Below are 23,093 nucleotides of genomic sequence, written 5' to 3'. Positions count from 1 at the left end.
CACTAAAAACTAGAAATAATATCTAAAAGTGTCTATGCAGATTTGGCGATGGGTGTCTTTGCCACTGTTTTGGCCACCGTTTCTTTAGCCATTTCCTTGCGCTCCCATACGCAGACAGTCAAAGCAGGCAAGACAGGCAGCTGGACTGGCAGTCTGGATGGCTGCTCTCTGCTGTCCTCCGTGGTTTGTTTTCACTACTAGTCGGAGAAAAGCTCAGATGTTATTGCCTCAGACGGCCTCGCCCCCCCCATGGCTCTCAATCATACGGAAGACGCTATATAGACACACACATCCAGCTAGTCAGGCACCCACTATTATTCATACTATTCACCAAAGCCATTTAAATACATCAAGCGGCCAGGCGACGTTGTCTGTGTGCCCATCAGATTTAGCTGTGGGGAGGCAAGACAAATAGTCCGCCCGCTCAAACATTAGAGACGAACCCACACTTGCATGTATGTACATAAACACACACACACACACACACACACACACACACACACACCACACACACACACACACACGCTTTCCCACATACCACTCCCAAAACTGCGTTTTCTAGAAGATGAATTAAATTTCTGTGCCATCTCAGGAGAGCAGTCTGATTACCCAAAAGCAGTCCCATCTGCCTCTGTTCCTTCTAATTATTCAGCCTATATCCATCCATCTATTATTCACCGTCTCTACCCCTCCCAGCTCCTCTGCCCCCCCCCCCCCCCACACACACACACACACACACACACACACACACACACACACACACACACACACACACACACACACACACACACACACATGTGATAAGAGGAGGAGGTGATGGAGAGGGAAGCAGAGAGAGAAACATTTGAGACAAGACAACCCAGTCGCAAAAATACATTAAAATTTTGTCAGTATGTTTCTACAAACCATGCATATGTGCCATTCAATGTTTCTAAACTACTGCAAGTGCATTGCATGAGCTACTTGTTTTAATATATGCATTGGGATATATCTTTACACTTTACGTATCATGCATGCAGTTCCAGTCATTTTCTTTCATAGATGAGCAATATGTGATGTCCATGACAAACATTCATCCAGCTGTAGTTTATTTCCCTTCACTTGCTCTATATTTACTCCATCTGCACTGAGTTGTAGAGGGGACTCGTGTATCTTTTTCATTCTAGAACCAACTACCATCACTTTGATTTTCCTCATGTTGAGCACACGTTTGTTCATCCTGACCCACTCTGAGTCTCTCCAAATCCAAGTTAAAAGCTTATTTTATTTCATTGTTTGAGTTTCCAGAAGCATACATTGTTATGGCATCTGCAAATATGGTAGCTTCTGATTTAGACAGTAAATGGGCCCTATCTTCCCAAAAGCGCTAATTTAGCGTTTGCGCCCATTTAACGCCATGCGCAATGCAAATTGGGGGCGGGCACAAGCGCATGCCTGTTATAATTGTACTGGGCATAGGTGTGCCACATGCCAAAGCAGGCGTTTCAGTGCTAAAATGTGGGGATAGATGGCATTATCCTATCGTCAGCAGTGCGCAATTACTTTGCGCTAAGAGCTTTGAAAATGACCTCTTACATGCAAATACCTCGCTGCGCTGGGAGCGCACCGTAATCTCCGTGCAGCGCAGCGCAGTGCAAAGTAAAATTATTTTTGGATATGTCATTACGCACAGCCTTGCCACGCCAGGACATCAAATTTCGCTGCTAAAATTGGGTATTAGCAGATAATTCAGTGAGGCAATCAACTATAACTCACTGAGAAACTTTTATCACATCGCAAAGAGGAAAATGAATTGAGAAAACTTGTTGGACAATTGATAGAGAATGAAATTCCACAGCCAAAAGGTAAACAGTGAACCACTTGAAGGAAACTAGTTGAAATGAAATGATGGAGCCAGGAGTCAGAAGAAGTCGTCTGATATGATGTATTGAACACAGATCTTGGCCAAGAGATGCACTCTTGTATATTCACGGATGGATACACAGGCTTACATACATTGAACAGATACTCAAAGATACTTATAGGACACACATGTCTTGACGCACATCAGATTACATGTCTTGACGCACACTGGAAGGCCATTCTGTAGACTCAACCTATCTGTTATTCTGGCCCTGCAAAGAGAGCACCGTGGCAAGGTGACAGGGCACAGTGTGCGATCGAGAGGAGCTGCAAATGTATGGTACAAGTTATCTAAATACGTCTGTCTGTGTATGTACACAGGTTATCCAAATATGATGTCTATCTGTGTATGTACACAGGTCATCTAACTATGAAGTATGTCTGTGTCATAACTATATGTAACTAAAATGGAAATGTATATGAATATATTAATAACTAGTGATTGTCCAAATAAAGGCTAATGTGATGTAAATTTTCTCTATCAACAATGGACATAGGATATTTACCTTCATAACCCGGAGGGTCGTTGGCACCACAGACGATCTGTCAATAAGCTCTCTCTGTCCTTGCACAAGTGAGTACACTCTATTACGCATGGAGAGAATTACAGCATATTGCAGGCCTCGCAACAGCCATTGCCAGACGGGAATCTGATTGGTTTTGATTGACGTAATGCTCAGCATTGCCTGGCCACACCCGTGAATAATTCTGGTACTTAAGACCGCCCAAATCCCGTTTGCGCAGGCATTTTGGGGCACAGATGATTTTGGCACAGCTCGAATTTGCGGCTGCGACACGTGCCGTGATCGTTTCCGCATCCCCGCCGATAATTGCATCCCCACCATATTTCGGGGCTGTTTTAACGGTCATGTCTACCAGACAATTATATCACTTTTAAACAGTTACATTTCTGTATAAATCATTACAATATGCTCCCGTGAGGGGGGGATGCTGCCTGCGCTGGGGTGCAAAACTCGGCATACCACCTGGACAGCGGACTGCAATCTTCCCTGCTTTAAGGCACGCACAAACAGGTGCGCAAGCGCTAATAGGGGATATCGCCTGTCCGAAGATAGGGCCCCATGAGTTATATTGTGGTGACCGGTCTGCTAGCAGACTCTAGCAGACTGGGGACATAAACCTCAAGTGCTTAGAGCAGGTGAGTCACGTGACTGGAGTCACATGACCGGTTGGACTATAAATTGCCACAGCTTGGCCCAGCTGGCCAAGCGTCTGCACCTTCTCCTCACTGGAGGCAAACAGACCGACCACATTCTGCAGCTACCAGCTAGCCTAGCCACACTCTGTTAGCTAGCCTGCAATGCTGTCTGTTTGGTTTGTACTTAGATAGGGACCGACAATAAATGATGCCAGCGACATGCTGGATCAACTTTATCTCAGCATCTGTCATTCCCTACAATATCACTGATTTATAATATATACAGCAGTGGACCCAAACAGCTGCCCTGAGGCACTCCACATTGAAGCAGAAAAGGTGGAGAAAATGCATCATTAGTATAGACTGTCTGTGTTCTCTCAGACAGATATAGGATCTCATCCACTTGGTGGCTTTCTGATCGAAATCATATTGAGAGAGTTTCATTAATAATATCTCGTGACCTACTAGGTTGAATGCTGCACTAAAGTCTAAAAATAAAAAACCAAGAGCTTTACCTTTGTCAGCATGATCAAGCCAATTATCACTCATCTATTAACCCATTGATACCTGATGCAGCATTTGTGTGTGTATCCCTTTAAGACCGCGAACTGCGTCACGCGGTCCGCGGTCTTAAAGGGATACACACACAAATGAGGGATATACACGCAAATGCTGCATCAGGTATCAATGGGTTAAAGCACTGGCAGTAGAGTGGTCTTTCCGATAAGCATGTTGGTTTGGAGAGATAAGGTTGTTGCTCTCCATATAGTCCCATATTTGACTACTCACTATGCTTTCTATAATTTTCCTCAGAGCTGGTAAAACACTGATAGGTCGACTGTTGTGGTAATTGGCTTTTTGTTATCTTTAGGTATTGGAAACACTTTGGCTTGCTTCCATACCTTTGGAAAATGCCCTGCTTCTAGTGACCAATCGAACAAATATGTAAGCGGCAAGCAGTCTGGGAAGGAGCATGTCTGAGCAGAGCATAGCCAGCAGATTTCCATTAGTCAGTGATTGTAGGAGCTTAACAACTTAATTTGTTGTCACTGGTGTTGGAGTAAATGAGCAAGATTTGTTTTTATCAATTTTGTAATAGTGATGCTGTAGATTTAACTTTCAATCTTAGATAATTGATTTTCTTCTGGGGGGAATATCTGCATCTGACCTGCAATGTCTGCTGTTTTTTTTCTTTCCATATTTACATGTACTAAAAGCATTTTCATAAAATAAGGCCTTTTTCCTACAATTCATAGTAAGTGCATAATTGCACAACTTTCTGTAGTCTGATTCCTCTTTTGTCTGAGAGGCAGTTACTTTCACTTTGTTTCTCTCCTTAAATATTGGCATGTGTCATCTATCGAAGGAGAGGAACGTGCTTTTGTTCGCTTCCTCAGTGGGGTATGATGTTCAAGAGGGAGGAGGAGGCAGGGAGCGAGGGAGAGGAGAGGAGAACATGCATGAGAGGGGCGAGGCGTCCTGCACTGGTGGAGGAGCAGAGGGAGCGGTGAGAGGTTTGGAACCTGACCATAGATTGTAGGTACAGAGGAGCTGTCTGGTGTACTGCCCTGTAGGCCAGTACCAGTGTCTTGAATTTGATGCGTGCCGAGATGGGAAGCCAGTGAAGGTCCCGGAAGAGGGGAGTGACATGAGAGAATTAACAATTCTCATGAGAGTTTAACAATTTGCTGGGGACCCTCCGGAACCCCTTCAAGGACCCCTTGTGTTCGCCGGACCTCAGGTTGGGAACCACTGTATAGAGGACTCGGATAAAGAGCCAGGCAGAAATGTTCCATATTTTAAATAAGGTCAATGAAGGTACTGTAGGGAAGAGGGGGGTGTGGTTTAGGGTTGCCGAAGAAGGATTATAGTATTTCTTGGAGACGTGTGTTTTTAGAGCACACCGGCACAAAGGGAGTGACTTTTCTGCAATGGCTGAGGTGGGAAGGTCATTCCTCCATCGGGGAGTCATTGTTCTATAAACTATGATTACATTTGGTGATTAAATTATGGGCTATGGGTCTTTGGGAACCACTAGGCTAAATCAGCAACACATTTAGCCCATAATTAATGACAGCCACATGGATCCATTATTCAAACTGAATGATTCATATTGAGTATAGTAGTCAAATGGAAAGACCGCAAACTTACAGTCTTCTCTTTCTCCTTCTCTTCCAATGCTGAGGTCATTGCATCTTAATACACCTCTCAACTGCCACATTGTTCACTACAACTATTTATTGCATGCTCTTGAATTATTATCTTATCTTATTTGTAGGAATGCACCGATCGATCGGCACCGGACCCGGAAATGGCCGATTTTCACGTGACCGGCTCCGGTCAGTCCACATAGCCGATTCTGTGCGCCGGTCGGCTTTCCCCTCTTTTTGTTTGGTCAATTACTGTACCTGCAGCTGCACGCGTTCACGTGACGTGCGCGCACCCCAAGCAGCCAAAAGGAAACACACGCCAGCATGTCCTCCTCATTGTGGAAATGTTACATTTTAGCCGTTTTCCCACATGCGTACCTGAAAATTACCTGTAAGTCAATATCGGACATTTCCCGGAATTTCCCTTCACACCTCAGCGCTGGCATATGAGAATCTAGGAGCGAAATTTCCTGTATGTTGGGGGGCGGGGGGAGGGGGGAGCTTATTTGGGGGGTCGGGTTTAGATCAATAAGGTGTTTTTGGGTTGTCCTTGGGCTGCAAACTCATTTAAAGTATGCAAATCGAAGTTGTTTCTGACAAGAATAATGTCACGTTACTCCGGGACTGCTCAACCCATGACAGAGCCACTCTCCCCGGCTTGGCAGAGTGAAGAGCTCCGCCCGCGCGTCCCCGCTGCCTGGAGCACAGCGGCTCGTGCTCGCGCTCTTCTGCTGTCTGGCCAGCAGAAAGTGCTCCAGACATGGTGTGATAATCCTGTAACAGCATTTGAGCTTATTCAGGTAAGATATTAATAATGTAATGATACATTCAGCGATAAACTGTCTACAATGAAGACATGTGTCAAATATGACAACGTGGTGTTCAGTATTTTAAGAGCACGGGTTTTTTTTCATTTCCTGAAAAGTTGGCGATTTGGAGATAAGTGGCTTTCATTGCACAGCGACGAAATGCACGAAGCGAAATGTGGAAGTAGTTTGCTTTGATGTGCGCGAATGATTAGATGACGCAAGCTGGAAGTGAACGTTAAGCAACGTGTGTACACCTCGCCCATGATGAGAGAAGGACCGGTGTCGTGGAAAATGACTGGACCCTTTCTCACCTGTCTGCCTATCGCGGCATACCGCTCTTCTGACTGGCTCAAAACTGGTGAAATGGCCGCGACGACGGGGTCGCGCTTATACCGGCACGGCGCCTTTCCCACATGCAGGCATTAGACCACGTTCCGGTCATTTTGCGGTACAAAGCGCATGTGGGAAAAGGGCTATGTCACACATGCAAGTTGAAAATAAGCCACGGAGGGGCAGGGTACGTTGCCGAGTCCCGCTCGGCTGGAGTCCACTCCAGTCTGAGCGGCTCACTTCACCTCACCGGCCCCTCTCTCTCCCCGGCCACAGTGCAACACAGTCGGCTTGGCGAAGTGAAGGTAGGCTACTATCGAGCCCTGTGTCCAGGTTACATTCCCCGACCAGCTGCAATCCACATCACCGCTGCCTGCTGCAAATCAGCTGCTGCTGCTATCTGTCAGTCACGTTGTAACGTGGATACAGGAGAGGACTATTTGTTTCGTATTGCGAATAGAACGACGAACATAATAATAAAACGCATCGGACCAGTGTGCAAGGTTTACTGTGCGTGATGATTTTTTTTTCGGATGGCGGATTAAAAAAAACTGACTCTGTGTGTAAACTCTGATATTCAAACTGAGTCAACTCAAACTCATTTCCTCATCTACTCAAGAACAGCCAAATCCACAACTGTAGAGTGGGCATGGCTTCGAAGGTCTGGGCTCCAGACCTATAGGCTATAAACTCCTTGTCCATGGATAACATTTTGATGTTTATTTATTTTATTTTATTCGTTTATTTGGCAGGGACATATACAAAAAAAACATTAAACCCCATAGGGGAAGAGATGCTTTGTAACAGATTTAGCCATAGGCTACTTTCCATCTGGAGCCCCTGTTCTGTTACACCTTTTTTCTTTTGGAAAAGTAAATGCATGATAGCTGTGGGATATACTGGAATTAATTGTTTTGTATTCATTGTATTTACACAAAAAAGAAAAGCTCTGTCCAGTAACCTGGAACACTTTTATTTTTAGATGTTTTTGAGTGAGATCGTCCTACCTCATGCAAATGATAAGAAATGTGACATGAATCTTAATTTTCTATTAAAGCAAAGTAAAAAAACAAAAAAAACGTCAAAAAATAACCCGTCAATTATTGTTCTTAGAAAGAAAATCGGAATCGGCCAAAATCGGTATCGGCAAGTCAGACTATTCAAAAATCGGAAATCGGAACTGGCCAAGAAAATGGCAATCGGTGCATCTCTACTTATTTGCCAATATGATATCGGACAAAGGTGTGCAGTCGCCAGCCGCTTCTTTTCACCTGACAGTGAGGAGTTCCACCGGCAGGATGTAGTGCGTGGGAGGATCACGCTATTCCCGAACAGGTGCCCCGGCCGACCGACCAGAGGAGGCGCTTGTGCAGCGACCAGAACACATACCCTTAATCTGGCTTCCCACTCGCAGACACGGCCAATTGTGCCTGTATGGATGCCTGACCAAGCCGGGGATAACACAGGGGCTCGAACCTGCGACCGTGCCTACTGTGTTGAACTACCCAGATACCCAAATGCTGAATAATGAATAATGCATTCGTTTAAACAGTTGCATATCAGCAGGAGGCATGGCCGCTTTAGCCAAACATGTTTTTAGCACTGTTAATGGAAAAAGAGTTGATTTAGGGACAGAACACTGAATAGTTTATTTGTGATATATTGGTAGAGACTAGGCTGTGATGAGTAAGTACAATTTATTTGTAATTTGTGTAGCACTTCTCACAGAGAGGACTCACAAAGTGCTTTACAGTTTAAAATGCATACAAAAAAATCAATGCAAGACAAGTAACAGTAAAATACAAAAGACAGGACTACAGTCAGAGTTACAGAGATTCATTCAACACAAAAAGGCTAGACAAACACCTGTCTAAACACAAGTGTTTTTAGCTGCTTTAACAAAAATCCACAGAGGCTGCAGCTCTCAAGTCCTGAGGAAGAGCATTCCACAATATAGGCGCGACAGACTCAAAGGCTCCGTCACCTTTGGTTTTGAGCCTGGTGCGGGGAACAACCAATAGGCTCTGGTCTGCAAACCTCAGTGACCTGCTGGGAACATGTGAGTGGAGCAGGTCACACACATATGCAGGTGCCTGACCATGCAGGGCTCTATACGTAATCACAAGAACCTTGAACTGGATCCTGAAGTGAACAGGAAGCCAGTGCAAGGAGGCCAAGACAGGAGCAATATGACTTCTCCTACTTTACCTGGCCAACAATCTGGCAGCAGCATTCTGGACCAGTTGGAGGCGTTCCGGAGATGATTTGCTGAGGCAAGTAAAAAGAGAATTATAATAGTCCAGGTGATGAAACAAAGGCATGTACTGTATAATCATTTCAAACTCAGAGTGGGATACAACCTACTGAACACTCCTCCACTCATGTATATATTGTATTGGACTGCACTTGCAATGTTTTCTTTTTGTTGTTTTTCCTATTTCTTTATCTGAATATTTACATGACTGCATAATGACACTTAAGACAAATTCCTCATGTAATCTTGCATACTGTGGCAATAAAAGTGATTCTGATTCTGACAACAGACTGAGCTTTGCAATGTTTCTAAGATGGAAAAAACATGTACGGGACAAGGACTAGATGTGTTTGTCAAGGTGCATAGCCTGATCGAAGATAACACCAAGATTTCTCAGGTTGGAGTGCACATTTGAGTTAAGGGACCCAATACAGCCAGGTACCTTAGAAGCAATGTTCAGGCAATACAGCCAGCCACCTTAGAAGCAATGTTCAGTCAATACAGCCAGCCACCTTAGAAGCAATGTTCAGTCAAAGGAGATTTGATGAATAGAGCTGGTCAAATCTACACAACAGCCCTCACATGGCCTGCTGATGCGGAGCGACGTGAACACCTTCAGTCAGATGGATTTGAACCTCCCCAAAAAAATCTTTATCATTGTTCATTTTTGATGAATAGTATTCAACTGTGATGAAAACAGTGTCCTGCTCAGATATGTTGAAAGAAAAAAAGACCTGCTGCATATGAAAATACCGTAAATTCCGGACTATAAGCCGCGGCTTTTTTCCCGTTTTTTGGCCCCTGCGGCTTATATAACGGTGCGTCTTATCTATGGATTTTTTCAGAAAAAAAAAAAAAATACAAATAAAATCTCTCTTTTTTAGCACTCTTTCTAACTATAAATCCACTTCTGTTTTAATTTCCTCTCTTGCCCTCTTTTCACCACACCGCGGACACTGTGTGCACTGTAAAAATAAACAACGGTGGTGTTGTGTTATGTTGTTTTGTTGAAATGTTACGGTAATACGGTAAATGGGAGCTTCCTCAAACAGCCATCTCTTTCCCGACAATCCCCTCTGTGCGTGACCACTTACATATGGTAATTACGGTAAGCAAAACAACTCCCTCCCCCGACTACCAGGAGAAAATCACAAACTTCGGCGAATTCACACAAAGGAAGATCAAGGAATATTCACAACAAGACGAGCAGTAGAAGCAACACTCTCACTTACCATGGGGAAGGTACGCAGAAATTCACACGACGCAGCTTTCAAGCTGAAAGCAGTCGAACTCGCACTAAAAGAGGGAAACAGAGCAGCAGCGCGTACCCTGAGCATCGATGAGTCGATGGTGAGACGTTGGAAGAAGCAGCAGGAGGAACTGTCTCAGTGTAAGAAGACCAAAAAGTCCTTCAGAGGCCACAAAAGCAGATGGCCGGAACTAGAAGATTCCCTTGAAGACTGGGTGTTGACCCAAAGAGCAGACGGCCGAGGCGTTTCCACGGTGCAGATCCGACTGAAGGCCAAAACAGTCGCCACCGAGATGAAAATTGAACATTTCAGAGGTGGGCCATCTTGGTGCTTCCGATTCATGAGACGAAAGGGACTGTCCGTCCGGGGGAGAACTACTGAACAACTCCCTCCCGACTACCAGGAGAAAATCACAAACTTCGGCGAATTCACACAAAGGAAGATCACGGAATATTATAGGAGTGTGAAAACATCCACAATCACCAACGGGTTCCAAAACGCTGGACTGCTGCGGGATGAAGAGGATGACGCCGCCACAGCTGGCGCTGAGGGCCGTCAGAGGCTTCAGAGGCTGTTCGATGCCGACAGTGATGAAGAGGAGTTCGTTGGTTTTGAGTGACAATGAAGGAGAGAGGAGAGTGGTTGACGAAGCCACCCTGAACCTGTTCGTTTCCGACACTGAAGATGAGGACTTTGGTGGTTTCAGTACGCAGGAAGAAGAGGAAGACGAGGATTAGTGACTTGACTTCTCTGGTTACAGGTTTGCTGCACATATAGCCTATTGTTGTGTGATTTTGTCTGGGGATTAGTGACCTGACTTTTGTTTTGTTTTGTTGAAATGTTAATAAATGGGAGCTTCCCCAAACAGCCATCTCTTTCCCGACATTCCTCTCTGTGCACGAACCCTTTCATATGGTAATTAAACATCAAAACACCCGCGGCTTATAGACCGGTGCGGCTTATAGAAGAAAAAAATAGTCAATTTTGGTCCCGCGGCTTATAGACCGGTGCGTCTTATAGTCCGGAATTTACGGTACTTGTATTAGATTGACCATTGAAGCCATTGTTGAAAACTAGACTCCATTTATTAATCAATTTGTCATCATCACAGACTGCGATAAAAGCAGAGCAGACAATGCTGAATGGATTTTCATTTGTCATCTTGGCGGCATTGTCTGCCGCTGCTCGCCTTGAGATGAGTCATCCTCTAATTCACACATTCACAGAATTGCCTGTCCCTTTCTCAGACTTGATAATCACCTGTATATTGAATTGCCTGTCCCTTTCTCAGACTTGATAATCACCTGTATAGACGGTTTTAACTTGACAACAAAAACATTCTAAATTGAACCCCCGCTCACTTCCTGTTGCAGTGTTTGCTATGGACATAAAAGAAAAAAAAAACATTCAAGTGCAGGACTGACCATTCCGTGAAAACCGTCTATACAGCTGAGCAGCGAAAACAAAAGTAACGATGTCGAGTGAATATTTCTGCAGTTTGCCGAATGCTGAGAAAAAGGAAGTGCTGTGGGGTTGCGCTCTGGTGAAAACCGTCTATATTGTAGTCGCTAAAAGACAGGGTGAAAAGTCTGACGGTGACGCAATTTAAGGCAAAAAAAAATGTTTTTGTAATCAGAGAAAAATTACTGAATATGTCGAGAGCAAATGTCAATACTGGATATGTTATGCAGTTTGTGAAAGATGGCTGTTTTATGAAATCAGCGATGGCAAAAGTAATCTGCAATATCAGAAAAGTGATAGTGGCTTTTTGTGTGTGTGTGTGTGTGCGCTTGCGCGTGCGCGTGTGTGTGGCGGCTGTGGCTCAGGAGGTAGAGCTGTTTATTTACTAATCAAAAGGTCGGTGGTTTGAACCCTGACTCCTCCAGTCTGCATGTCCAAGTGTCCTTGGGCAAGATACTGAGCCCCAAATTGCTCCCGATGGTGGTTCCAGCACCCTTTGAGTGCTCGGTAGACTAGAAAAGCGCCATATAAATGCAGTCCATTTACCATAAAAAAGACAGCTGTTTCATGAAATCAGCGATGGCAAAAGTAATATGCAATATCAGAAAAATTATAGGGGCTTTGTGTGCGTGTGTGTGTCTCCTCTGAGATATAGACTCAACATAATTATTTTTCGCTGAGAGACACAGCTTGATGCGGGATGGTGTCGATGTTTATCTTGTGATGGCTGCTTCATTAATTGCCCTGAGAAGAATAGCAAAGGAAATAGGATATATGGAAGAGCTTAAATCAAACTTGAAATGATTAATGCTTTAGATATGGGTAGTTAACAATATCAAAATAAAATAAGGTCTGCACACTGGGCTCCCAGTCACTTTATTAACATTTCGTTCAAAAAGAACTTCATCAGAATGGAAGCAGGAAGTAAGCCCCTCTTGTGGGGAATGACCTATATTTTTGGAGACACACCACCAGCTTTTAAATTTGTACTTTTTCTAGAGGGCTTATTTCTTTCTTCCCCTCTCTCTCTGTTATGTATGTGTACGTTTATATGTATATATGTATAGTATTCTTACATTGATGTACTCAATTATACATACCGTATGTATGTTTTGGGATTGCATTTTTTTTTTTGCTGTGAAGTTTACACTCTGTACTTTTGTTTCATAGACTCATGTTTATTGGTCTTGATTATGATCCTTGATTGCCTTCAGTGTTTTGACCTGCCTGTGTTTTCTCTCCACCAATTGGATTGAACCATGTAATGTATAAGAGTGTCCCTCCCACTTCCTGCTTCCATTCTGATGAAGTTCTGTTTGAACGAAACGTTAATAAAGTGACCGGGAGCATCCTAATTCCAGTGTGCAGACCTTATTTTATTTTTATAGTTCTGTTGAGGCCAACGAGTTTTCTTGCTCTCACATTGTCCGGCACCTGCATAAGTAGATGTGTGCACTCTACTTTTCTCTTCTTAGGTAACAATATCATCCTGACTCTCTCTCTCTTTCTCTCTCTCCCACCACATCTCTCTCCAGTATTTGCCGATTCTGGATTTTATGTGGTTCTGAAAGGTTCTGTGCGGCCCTACAATCCAGACTCACTAGAGGAAGACATCAACCCAAAAGGCCCAGTGGTGAGTCTATAGTTTAGTTGGCTATTAATCATGTTGAATGGATGAGTCAAGGCTCCTTCCTACAATACTGGCTCATTTCGACCGCATGGTACTGCATCGTATTTCCTCGGCTCTACTCGCGTCTACTCTCTTTTGGAAATACCTGTTGGTTTTCGAGCACAAATACAGTAGTACCGTACCTCAACATCCCACAACTGGTCGTCATAGCAACGTGGCAACACCACATGAAATTGCCATGCTGTGAAACTGTGTAAATAGTCATAGCAAGGAGATGGCCTCAGAGGCTCCCTTTCATATGGACCTTACTTGTCCATACTAGGGATGGGCATTTCTAGCAAAAACACTATTCGAAATTCGCTGGCCAAATTCGAATTTAATTCGAAATTCGAAAATAAAAATAAAAATGTAAAAAAAATAAAAAATGTATTTTTTTTTTTTTTTTTTCGATTTTTTTTTTTTTTTAGTGAAATGTTGCATTGTCTCCCCTGATTCTAAGTATAGTCAAATCGCTTGGTTTGAGCAAGTAAAACAATTTTTATAAGCATTTTAAGCAAGGTTTATGGAAAAATGAATGGCGGATGAAATCCCATGAAGAGGGAGAGGGGGTGACTTTGGCACCCCTTTGGCACTCAGACCTGAGCCTACTAAATATTTAATGAACCACTCATGATTGTCAAAACTGTTTTTTATTTTCGAAAATGTCAATGTCATGTAACATGTTCTTTACTTCAGTGGTGCAATGCTTGTTTGAGCTAAAAATCCACAGCAGAAGCTTTTTATATTAATTAATAAAGCCGTAGACTTAGAATCAGGGGAGACAATGCAACATTTCACTAAAAAAAAAAAAAAAAAAAATTCGAATTTCGAATTTCAATAATAAAAGTCGACCTTGATAATAACAACGATTATTCGAAAATTCGAAATTCGATGCCCATCCCTAGTCCATACATGTATGATTATTCACCTTATTCCTGGACTTACGTTTCCCATGGTTCTCAGCGGTTGCCGGTTGTCGACTTCCTGTTTAAAAAGATTTCACTAGCAAGGATGTGCGTGCCGCTGTCAAAGAGTGGGAACGTTTGGCTTATTTGATCCGAAATGGCTAAAAATAGTAACGTTGTGTGGTTGCATAGCGGCGATATTTTACAAAAACGAGGTGAATGTCAATTAACTCGTACTGTACGGGCTTATTTTAGCCGAAATTGCTAAAAATAGTATGTGGTTGCATAGCGGCTGCTTTTGTTTTGAAGGCTAAACGTCCAAACCGGAACTCTTATTATTTGGTCATTGAACGTAGCTTTAGCGGTCTCTCTCTTTAAAGATTCAAGATATTGTCACTCCGTTGTACAATTATGCACATGTGAAATTATTGTGCTGGGGGGCTCCGTTACAAGACACAGGTAGGTACAAAGTCACAACAATTATTATGATTATTTTCAGTCTCTTTCGCTATGAACTGTCCTGGGCGGAAACAGGCAGCAGCTGGAAACAGGGAGGGAGGGTGTCATGGAAGCGCCCACGGTCTCACCAGGAAACTCGTGAATAGCCCCTACTTTGAACTGCTTATGAAATACTGATGGCTCGAGATGGGGACTTGAGACTCGGACCTGAGTCGCACTTAAGTCACACACATAGTGACTTTAGACTTGACTTGAGACTTGTCCTCAAAGACTTGAGACTTGACTTGGACTTGAGATTTGGGACTTGTGAACAATCTTTTGTGTGTCTGTGTGTGTGTGTGTGTGTGTGTGTGTGTGTGTGTGTGTGTGTGTGTGTGTGTGTGTGTGTGTGTGTGTGTGTGTGTGTGTGTGTATTAACATTAAGGAAAGGTCTACTAATAATCATTTCAACTAATCAATGCTGATACTGTGTTGTGATCGACACATTATGGACTGTACTGTATTACTGATATATTTGAATGTAAGACATTTGAGTGTATTGTAGAGACAGTGAGGGGGATCCTCCCCCCACCCTCCAAACACTGTACCATTTGGTTGGCTGGGTCACACCCGACAGATACCAGCACAGCTGGGGGCCAAGCCTCAAAGAAGTTGCCATTGTTTCTTATCCCTCAACCCCCAGGACGTTAACACCTCACGGAGCTTCAAAGACCAAGTGCCCCACAACCGAAAGGAACAGAGAGACCTTTCAGTTGAACTTACAGAATGGGTTGAGCCCACTCAAATAACACAAGTGGGCTGGGCATAGCCCAACTCACCGAACGATGTGATTGGCCCACCATGCATGCTCATTTTAATATGGGATCAGTAACAAAACTGGTTGAAAACAGTTTTAACTAGGAGTCTCAACTAAGCTTTCGTGCGCAGGGTCTGGAGGAGCCAGGAAGCCAGCTCCCCTCCCCCGCTCGCTGCACCCCCTGCGGCCTGCAACAAAGGCCTGACCAGGGCCTCAGAAGGAACCAGGCCTCACTCAGAAAACGCCTACCAAAGGCCGCCGTAAGTCCCACGAGACATAGCATGCTTACACTGAGATAGTTATACTTAATCTCAGTTTAATTTAAGTCGGTTTAGCGTTATAAGTCGCAGGGAAAAACCTCCTTACGCTTCCAGACTTGCCACAGCCTGGCACAACGCCGGCTGTAGATCAAGCTTCCAGACGTGCCACCGCCTGGCACAACGCCAGCTGTTGATCAAGCTTCCAGGCAAGACCGCCTAACCAACGGCTGAAGAAAAGACACACCGCAGCAGATCCAACCAACTGCTGCAGACGAAAGACGCCCAAGACAGCCCGCGGCTTGCAACCAGCCACAAAGGAGGACCACAGAGCACAGCACGACCCTCGACTCAATGAGCAGAGAGACTGCACGTCAACCCCCAGGCATCATCTGCACCCCCAGCAGACGTCCGCTGCCCGCTTTTCCAGGCCAGGGTGAACCGCGCTGCAGGCCATCGCTCCCACAACCCAAAGCCATCCTCCCTACTGCGCGTAGGACAACTCTCCCCAACCAACAGGATCCCGCTCCACAGTGTGGAACACACGTGAGAGTTCATTCATGGTTTAATGGTTTTGGGCAGTTAGGGTTAAAATGCATTATCATATGTGTTGATTACAGTATCCTGTATGTTGATGTACCATGTTTGCACACTGTTGAATGATCTAGACGCCTGAAGGTGAGCGCTAAGTTCAGCAAGAACTTAGCGGCCACATTTGGGCCACTCTCCTCTCTCCCTCTCCCTCTCTCCCTCCCCCACTCTCTCGGCCTCCCAGCTGAGCCCGTTCAACCGGGAGGGCTAAGCTTGGAACGGTCTAGGGATGTTCAGAATGTCCGCCCGCAAAAATACAGTTAAGCTGAATTAGAGAGTTTGATTAGTCACTCACACAGAGTGACCCAGGCTAGGCAGGCAGAGTGATCCCTTCCTAAATTCGGCAGAACCGCCATTTTGGAAAGGAGGCGGTTCCAGACCGCCCCCCAGCCACCTCTGTCTGACCGAGTCAATCCTTCCTCAACTTTGGCAAAACCGCCATTTTGAAAAGGAGGCGGTCTACACACGATCAGCCCGCCTCTCAGCCAGTCCTGTGATTACATCACAGAGACAGCCAGAACGAGCCACTCCTCCCTCTCTCCCTCCTTCTCTTCCCCTAAGGCACACACACACACACACACACACACACACACACACACACACATAAACACACACACACACACACAATTGATGATGTTTATTCACATTAGGTATTAGCTATAGATGTGGTAGAGTATTAGTCATAAAAGTAAATGTGATGAACTGATATTTTAATCATTATGTTAATGTCAATTGATATTGTGATTTATTAAATCTTTTTATTACATAATGCTATGAATCTTGGTGGTTATTCATGAGGTATGTTATCTGTGGAAATCTGTGACAGAAGCTTACGAACTTTGACCTTCAATTAACTGTACAATGTACACTATATCATTATGAGACTGATATGACAATTTGGTTTGGTGTCTAAACAAGTCATAACTTGACTTTTAGACAGGTCTGTAGCCTTAACTACAGTGGTGCCCCGAATCTTACAGAGAATACAATATTTTCTGTCAAATCTAATAAATTTATGAATATTAATAATTCATAATTATTAATAATCATATTTCATAACCAAACCAGCTCCTGCGAGCACAACAACTGTATGCTAAAAGAGTGAGGATAATACAATCAATTCAATCAATCAATTTTATATTTATATACCACCAAATCATAACAAGAGTTATCTCAAGGCACTTTACAAATAGGGAGAACACCAGGCTCTTTATTTTAGACCCAACAATTGAAACAATTCTCACATGCGCTGGTGATTTTACTGCAGGTCATGTGGCAATTTAAAAAGTTTCCCAACAAGAGCAGCACTTGGCGATGGCAGTAAGGAAAGACCCCTTTAACGGTGAAGAAACCTTGAGCAGACCTGTCAATATAGTATGTGCTTTGAATTCCTTAGTTTGAACTATGCACTGTTCTAAGCAGACCAGTTGGCATCCAGCAGATTATAGAACACTCATCCATAAGAGACTTCAGACTTGACTTGGACTACTTAAGACTTGACTCCAGCTCAAAGACTTGAGAGTTGACTTGGACTGGCAAAAAATGACTTGTGTGCATCTCTGGCCTCTATATGACCTACATCAGCAAATTGGACCATCAGTGAGAAGATTGGCTATTTCCTGAGGCTCATGTTGGAGGAGCACAGAAACAAGTGAAAATGGCCGTCTGCAGAAGTCTGCAGTGTTTTATCTGTTAATTTCTTGATTCCTTGATTTGTTGCTCACCTCACCAATGTCAGTCACGCCATGTCCTGATGTCCTGTCTTATAGTATGTAGTCAAATGTTTTTTGTGTGTGTGTGTGTGTGTGTGTGTGTGTGTGTGTGTGTGTCTAGGTGTGTGTGTGTGTGTGTGTGTGTGTGTGTGTGTGTGTGTAATTAGATAGTTAAAAAAGTACTCGGCAGGGTTTTTACGGCACATTTTTGTAGCGCCTCAGCTCCGCTCAGCCCGCTAGGAACCTCGACTCGCTTCAGTGGAAAACCAAAAAAAGGCGATCGGAGACGAGGCATAAGTGTCTGTTTCTAGAAATGAAATAGGGATCACACTCTGACTCTATTGTGTAATTGTTCTGTCTGGCAGCTGACTGCTTCTTCCCGTTCAACAGCTCGGTGTCGGGGGAGGTTTCGGCTCCTTGGAGGCGCCCGGCGAAGCCGTCATGGGGATGGTCCACTGTGTCCTGACCAGCGAACCATCAGAAATCCTCAAGATCCCTCACAGCGGATACACCAGGCTGAAACAGGTCCGACTGTGCCCAGGTGTCAGCAGAGTCCAAACAGTCGCAATCTGTCAGGAAGCTTTTCTGCTTCAGTGCGCAATATGTTAATTCAAGTTTCAAGTTAAGTTTATTTATAATATAATTCACAGGCAAGTCTCAAAGGGCTTCAGAGAAAATAGTCTAGCTAGATCTAACTAAACACAATAAACAAACAGAAATTGAACAACTTAAACTTAACAACTTAAACAAGCATGGCAGGAGTGGAGAGAGAGAAAGAAAGAGCGCATGAAAAAGTGTAGACACTAGACAAGAGTAGATTTGAGCAAGGCAAACAATCTAATTATTCTACAGCCTAACCTCCCACCTAGCTTACTCTACCAGCAGCCCTCAGCCTTCACCATTGCTTTGACCCAAACAACTTGTATAAAACAAGCAACGCAATAAGCCAAACAATCTCACTCAGTTGTTCACAAAACCTTTCACGTCAAGGACTGAATTGACACAAGGATCAAGTTAGAGCGGAAATAAATGATTCCCCTTTTCCTGGGGACCCCTGGAACCCACTGAAGGGCGCCTGGGGTTCCCTGGATACTATTTAAAGTCTAGCTGTTAGTCTCCAGTTATTCTGTCGTTCTCTCTGTCTTCCTCAGGAGAAGCAAGCTAGGACACGTGCCCTGAAGCAAGGCCTGATCAAGAGTTGTCACTTCTACAGCCAGTGGCCAGCACTCTCCATCCAGACCCTGTCTAACCTGCTCAGCATTAGACACTTCCCCGCCAACTGTGGTAAGAATGGCACAACACCCAGGGTAACGTTTGGTTTATGGACACTACCGACAGTAGAGTAAAGGACGAACTTGTAAAATATATCTCAAATATGATTACCTCTCCTCTGTAGCCACAAGAACCGCTTTCAACAACTTTTCCAACTGGTAGTGCTTCGTTATGCAGCGCTGCCCGCTCCTAGTTCTCCCAGCCACACATCTCCAGGGGAAGTAGAAATGGGGGAAAACAGGGAAAACACACAACTTCAGGGAGTTCTCTTTGACCGGGGGCCTGCCTGGCTGTAAAGAGAGACGTTCGGGGGGCAGCGGAGTCACCTCTGCTGTTTGCGGTAGTTCATTGTCAGGCGTGGCGGGGGACAGCGGGTATGAGGGGGGGGCGACCAATCAAATGAGTTTGAGGCGCGGTTTAATCTAAACCCCGTTGGGGAAAAGTATACACGCATCCTGGTGGTCTACGAGAGGCCGGAATGTTGCAATTCCAATACAGACTTTAAATGTTTGCCTCGGAACAAAACATTTTCACTAAAGGCGAAAACCCCAAACTAAACACCTACAACAAATGCAAACACACACACAAACCCAATGAAATCACTCTCTTTACGCAAACCCACAAAATGTCTGTTCACACAGCTCTCAAAAACAGCTCCCACAGATGCAACACATAGGTAACTATGTGTAAGGCTGTGTGCCAATAACCAAAAGCCCAAACAGTGTATTTGACATGCTACTCCCCCTACAAAGGATAGCTGCTCAGCAAGCAGTACATTATCAAAGCTATGAGTTCCCCTCCCTCCTCCAGTGTAAACAAATCAGATCCATCTGTGCCCCGCCTCCATCAATATCAGTCATGTGTTTTGCGGTTTGTGCGCCAGAGGAGGAACATATGGAGCTGCTGCTGGAACCAAGACGTTACACCGCTCCGATGGCGCCAACGTGCCGCAGTATATCAAAGTGCTCCGATGCAACCAAGCCTTGTCATACTGCTCTCTCTCTCTTCTTCTCTTGTTCTCTAGATAGTCTTTCAACTCTTTTTCTCTTTGGTGCCTGGCCGACGCCGACAGGGGGGCACAGACCTAAGCAGTTAGGGGTTTGTCGGTTTTCATCTTCCCTCCATCACGGGTGTTTTTGCCCCTGCCGGGTCTCTTGATGGAACTCTACTGCCTCTGTTTCACGGCTGTATGGAGAGAGAGAGAGAGAGAGAGAGAGAGAGAGAGATAGAGACACACACACACACACACACACACACACACACACACCTTTAACCAGCCCTTTATTGGCACAAGTGTTTCCAGTTACAGTAGAGATCAAAAACATGACATGTCAAAGACTAAAAATGGGTCAAACCAACTAATACATACACAAAATACACCCCTCCCCCCCATGCACCCAAGTTTCTTTCAAAGACAACAAACCACATGAAACAGGAAACAACAAAATTGCACGAATAAATAACATGGAACAGCATTACTTTACTTGACTTTGAAACCTTTTGCTTTCCCTCAAAAGAGCGAGCGAGCGCGCGCACACACACACACACACACACACACACACACACACACACACACACACACACACACACACACACACACACAAACAGCTTCAATACACTTTCACAAAAGCACACACACACACACACACACACACACACACACATGCACACACACACACACACACACACACACACACACACTCACGCACACAAACAGCTTCAATACACTTTCACAAAAGCACACACACACACACACACACACACATACACACAGTACATGTTCATTGCTTTCTTCTATTATTCCTTTTCTTTTTGTATAAATTTCACTTTATTATTATTATTACTATACTTTTTTCAAATATTTTATTTTGCAACAAAGACAAACAAACTCAGATACAGGAAAACAAATAAAAAACATACATATACTGTACATTGACACAACAACAACAACAACGTGGTGCAACCAGCTGCATAAGGTGCTTATGTGCTTGTAAAAAAAAATGTATGCATGGGATCCCACACAAGGAGGTCCATGAGAGACCAACCGGGCGAATCACCCGTGGCCCCTAACCTCGTCAAAGCGGGCCAGAAACAGGTCCCAAATAGTTAGAAATGTCTTAAGTGAGTTGGTCCTCAGGAACCTGAGTCTCTCCATCTGTACAACAGAGATCATGTCCGCCAACACAGCTGAAAAGAGGGTGGAGAGGGGGACTTCCATTCCTGCAGAATGAGTTTCTTGGCGACAAATGTCCCCTGTGTCAGAGATTGTTGCACAGCTGTAGGGACGTTCAGAAAGGTCTCCGAGCAGCCAAAGATGGCGAGTTCTGCCTCAGGCTGAAGGCCTTAGAGTACCAGTCAGGAATTTTGGCCCAGAATCCGGTCAATGAAGGGCAGAACCAGAAGTCATGAGACAGAGTGCCCTCTGACACCTGACACCTGTCACACAGTGGTGAGACAGAGGGGAAGATCTTGTGCAACTTATGCTTAGAATAGTGAAGACGGTGAGTGACTTTTAATTGGATCAGTTGGTGTCTACTATTAACTGAGCAGAGTTGTATTATTACTGTACTTGATTGCAATACTGTCTTTGGTACATTCATGCCAATAAAGCAAATTTAATTGAATAGGAGAAAGTGGGTAGTGGAGTGGAGATTGTGAAAAGATAGAGGGAGAATAGTGAGAGAGAGAGGGTGAGAGAGAAGATAGAGAGACAGATAGACAGAAAGTGGAGAGCGAGGAGATAGACAGCTAACCAGGCCGGCGGAGGGAGAGTCGGATTGATTGTGTCTTATCAGCGTCTGCACTCGACAGGTGACTGACAGCAGGAAGCACATGATTTCAGCCCACACACACACACGCTCACACACACACTCTCTCTCTCACACACACACACACACACACACACACACACACACACACACACACACACACACACACACACACACACACACACACAGACACACACACACACACACTAAATGAAGCTGTCTCTGTCTTAATCATTTCCTCTCATTTGTATGCAACAATCCAGGCCCTTGATTCATAAAGGAAGAGGAAACGATGTGTTGGTGTTTTGTGTGTGTGGGCATAATCTTGTATAGCTATCTTAGGGCGGGTTCACACCAGCCTTGTTTAGTCCGGTCTATCGGACCTTTCCCCTTTAGTACGGTCCATAGGGTCGGTGTGAACGCTCCTACTCGAACTCTGGTGCGGACTAAAAACCGCGCTCTGGTTCGCCTGTGAGAGGTGGTCTCGGTCCGCTCTCAAGCGAACTCTGGAGCGGCCCATTTCTGGTGTGAACCCCACCCGGACTAGTCAGAGGAAGCACGTTGATTTTTTGGGTTATTTCCTGTTTTGGAAGCTCCCGCTGAAGAAAAAGCTGCTTGCTAGCTGTAGCAGTTAGCTAGCTTATCTCGTCTCGTTACCAGCGACATCACAAACAGACAAAAATAACTAGTGGCAGGGTTATTTTTGGCGGCCATGATGCACCATGGGTGCCGCTTCCTTCTGCTGTCCTCTTCCCCCGTTACGTCTAGCTTGACACAACACACGGGTACACACATCTGTGTACCCGACTGTAAACGTTGCAGCTGAGCTGATAAATGCCGACTTGTTCAACGAGCAACAGGTTAGCGGATGTGATAGAAAACATTATTAGGCTACATTCCCAAAACTAGTGTTATTTTGTAACGAGCAAACTTTTAACGTCGGAGTTCAACAAGGAAATGTGATGCGAGGAGACACGCGCTGCAGTCATGGGCTGCAGTGCAGATTACCCCGCTAGCCGGGCGCTTCTCGCTCATACAGTGCAGAGTAGTATCCAGGCAGCGTCAAGCCAGCGTAAACACACAGCTGCTCACGTTCTAGTCCGGATATTGCTCCCAGAATTATTTTACAGCGGAGCCTCACAAAAATAAGGTGGATAACAGAACGAGATTTCTGCCCACGTGACTTTGGTTCGTGTGGGCAGGACTAGTGGATTTTGGCCTTGTGAACGCAAACCGAACCAGCTGAAAAACAAAACAATGTATCATCCTCTTCTCTGGCCCGAACCAAGGACCCGGACTTTCTGGTGTGAACCCGCCCTTAGTGAGGAGGACCAATTTGAGCTTTATAC

General features: G+C 44.7%; 1 protein-coding gene across 1 annotated transcript in view; it reads left to right on the top strand.

The window, feature by feature from the left end:
- cnbd1 (cyclic nucleotide binding domain containing 1) overlaps positions 1 to 23,093 on the top strand; it is a gene marked incomplete at its 3' end in the record, with an annotated part of 166,757 nt that overhangs the window by 123,893 nt on the left and 19,771 nt on the right. Inside the window, exons 5-7 of the mRNA XM_083631842.1 lie at positions 12,851 to 12,948; positions 18,095 to 18,229; positions 18,856 to 18,988. Of these exons, the coding sequence (XP_083487968.1) occupies positions 12,851 to 12,948; positions 18,095 to 18,229; positions 18,856 to 18,988 (366 nt within the window). The remainder of the gene's footprint in view (positions 1 to 12,850; positions 12,949 to 18,094; positions 18,230 to 18,855; positions 18,989 to 23,093) is intronic.

The sequence above is a fragment of the Poromitra crassiceps genome (genome assembly GCF_964638095.1).
Source record: "Poromitra crassiceps genome assembly, chromosome: 2".
NCBI lineage: Eukaryota > Metazoa > Chordata > Actinopteri > Beryciformes > Melamphaidae > Poromitra > Poromitra crassiceps.
This window is presented reverse-complemented; position numbering and strand designations above follow the sequence as displayed.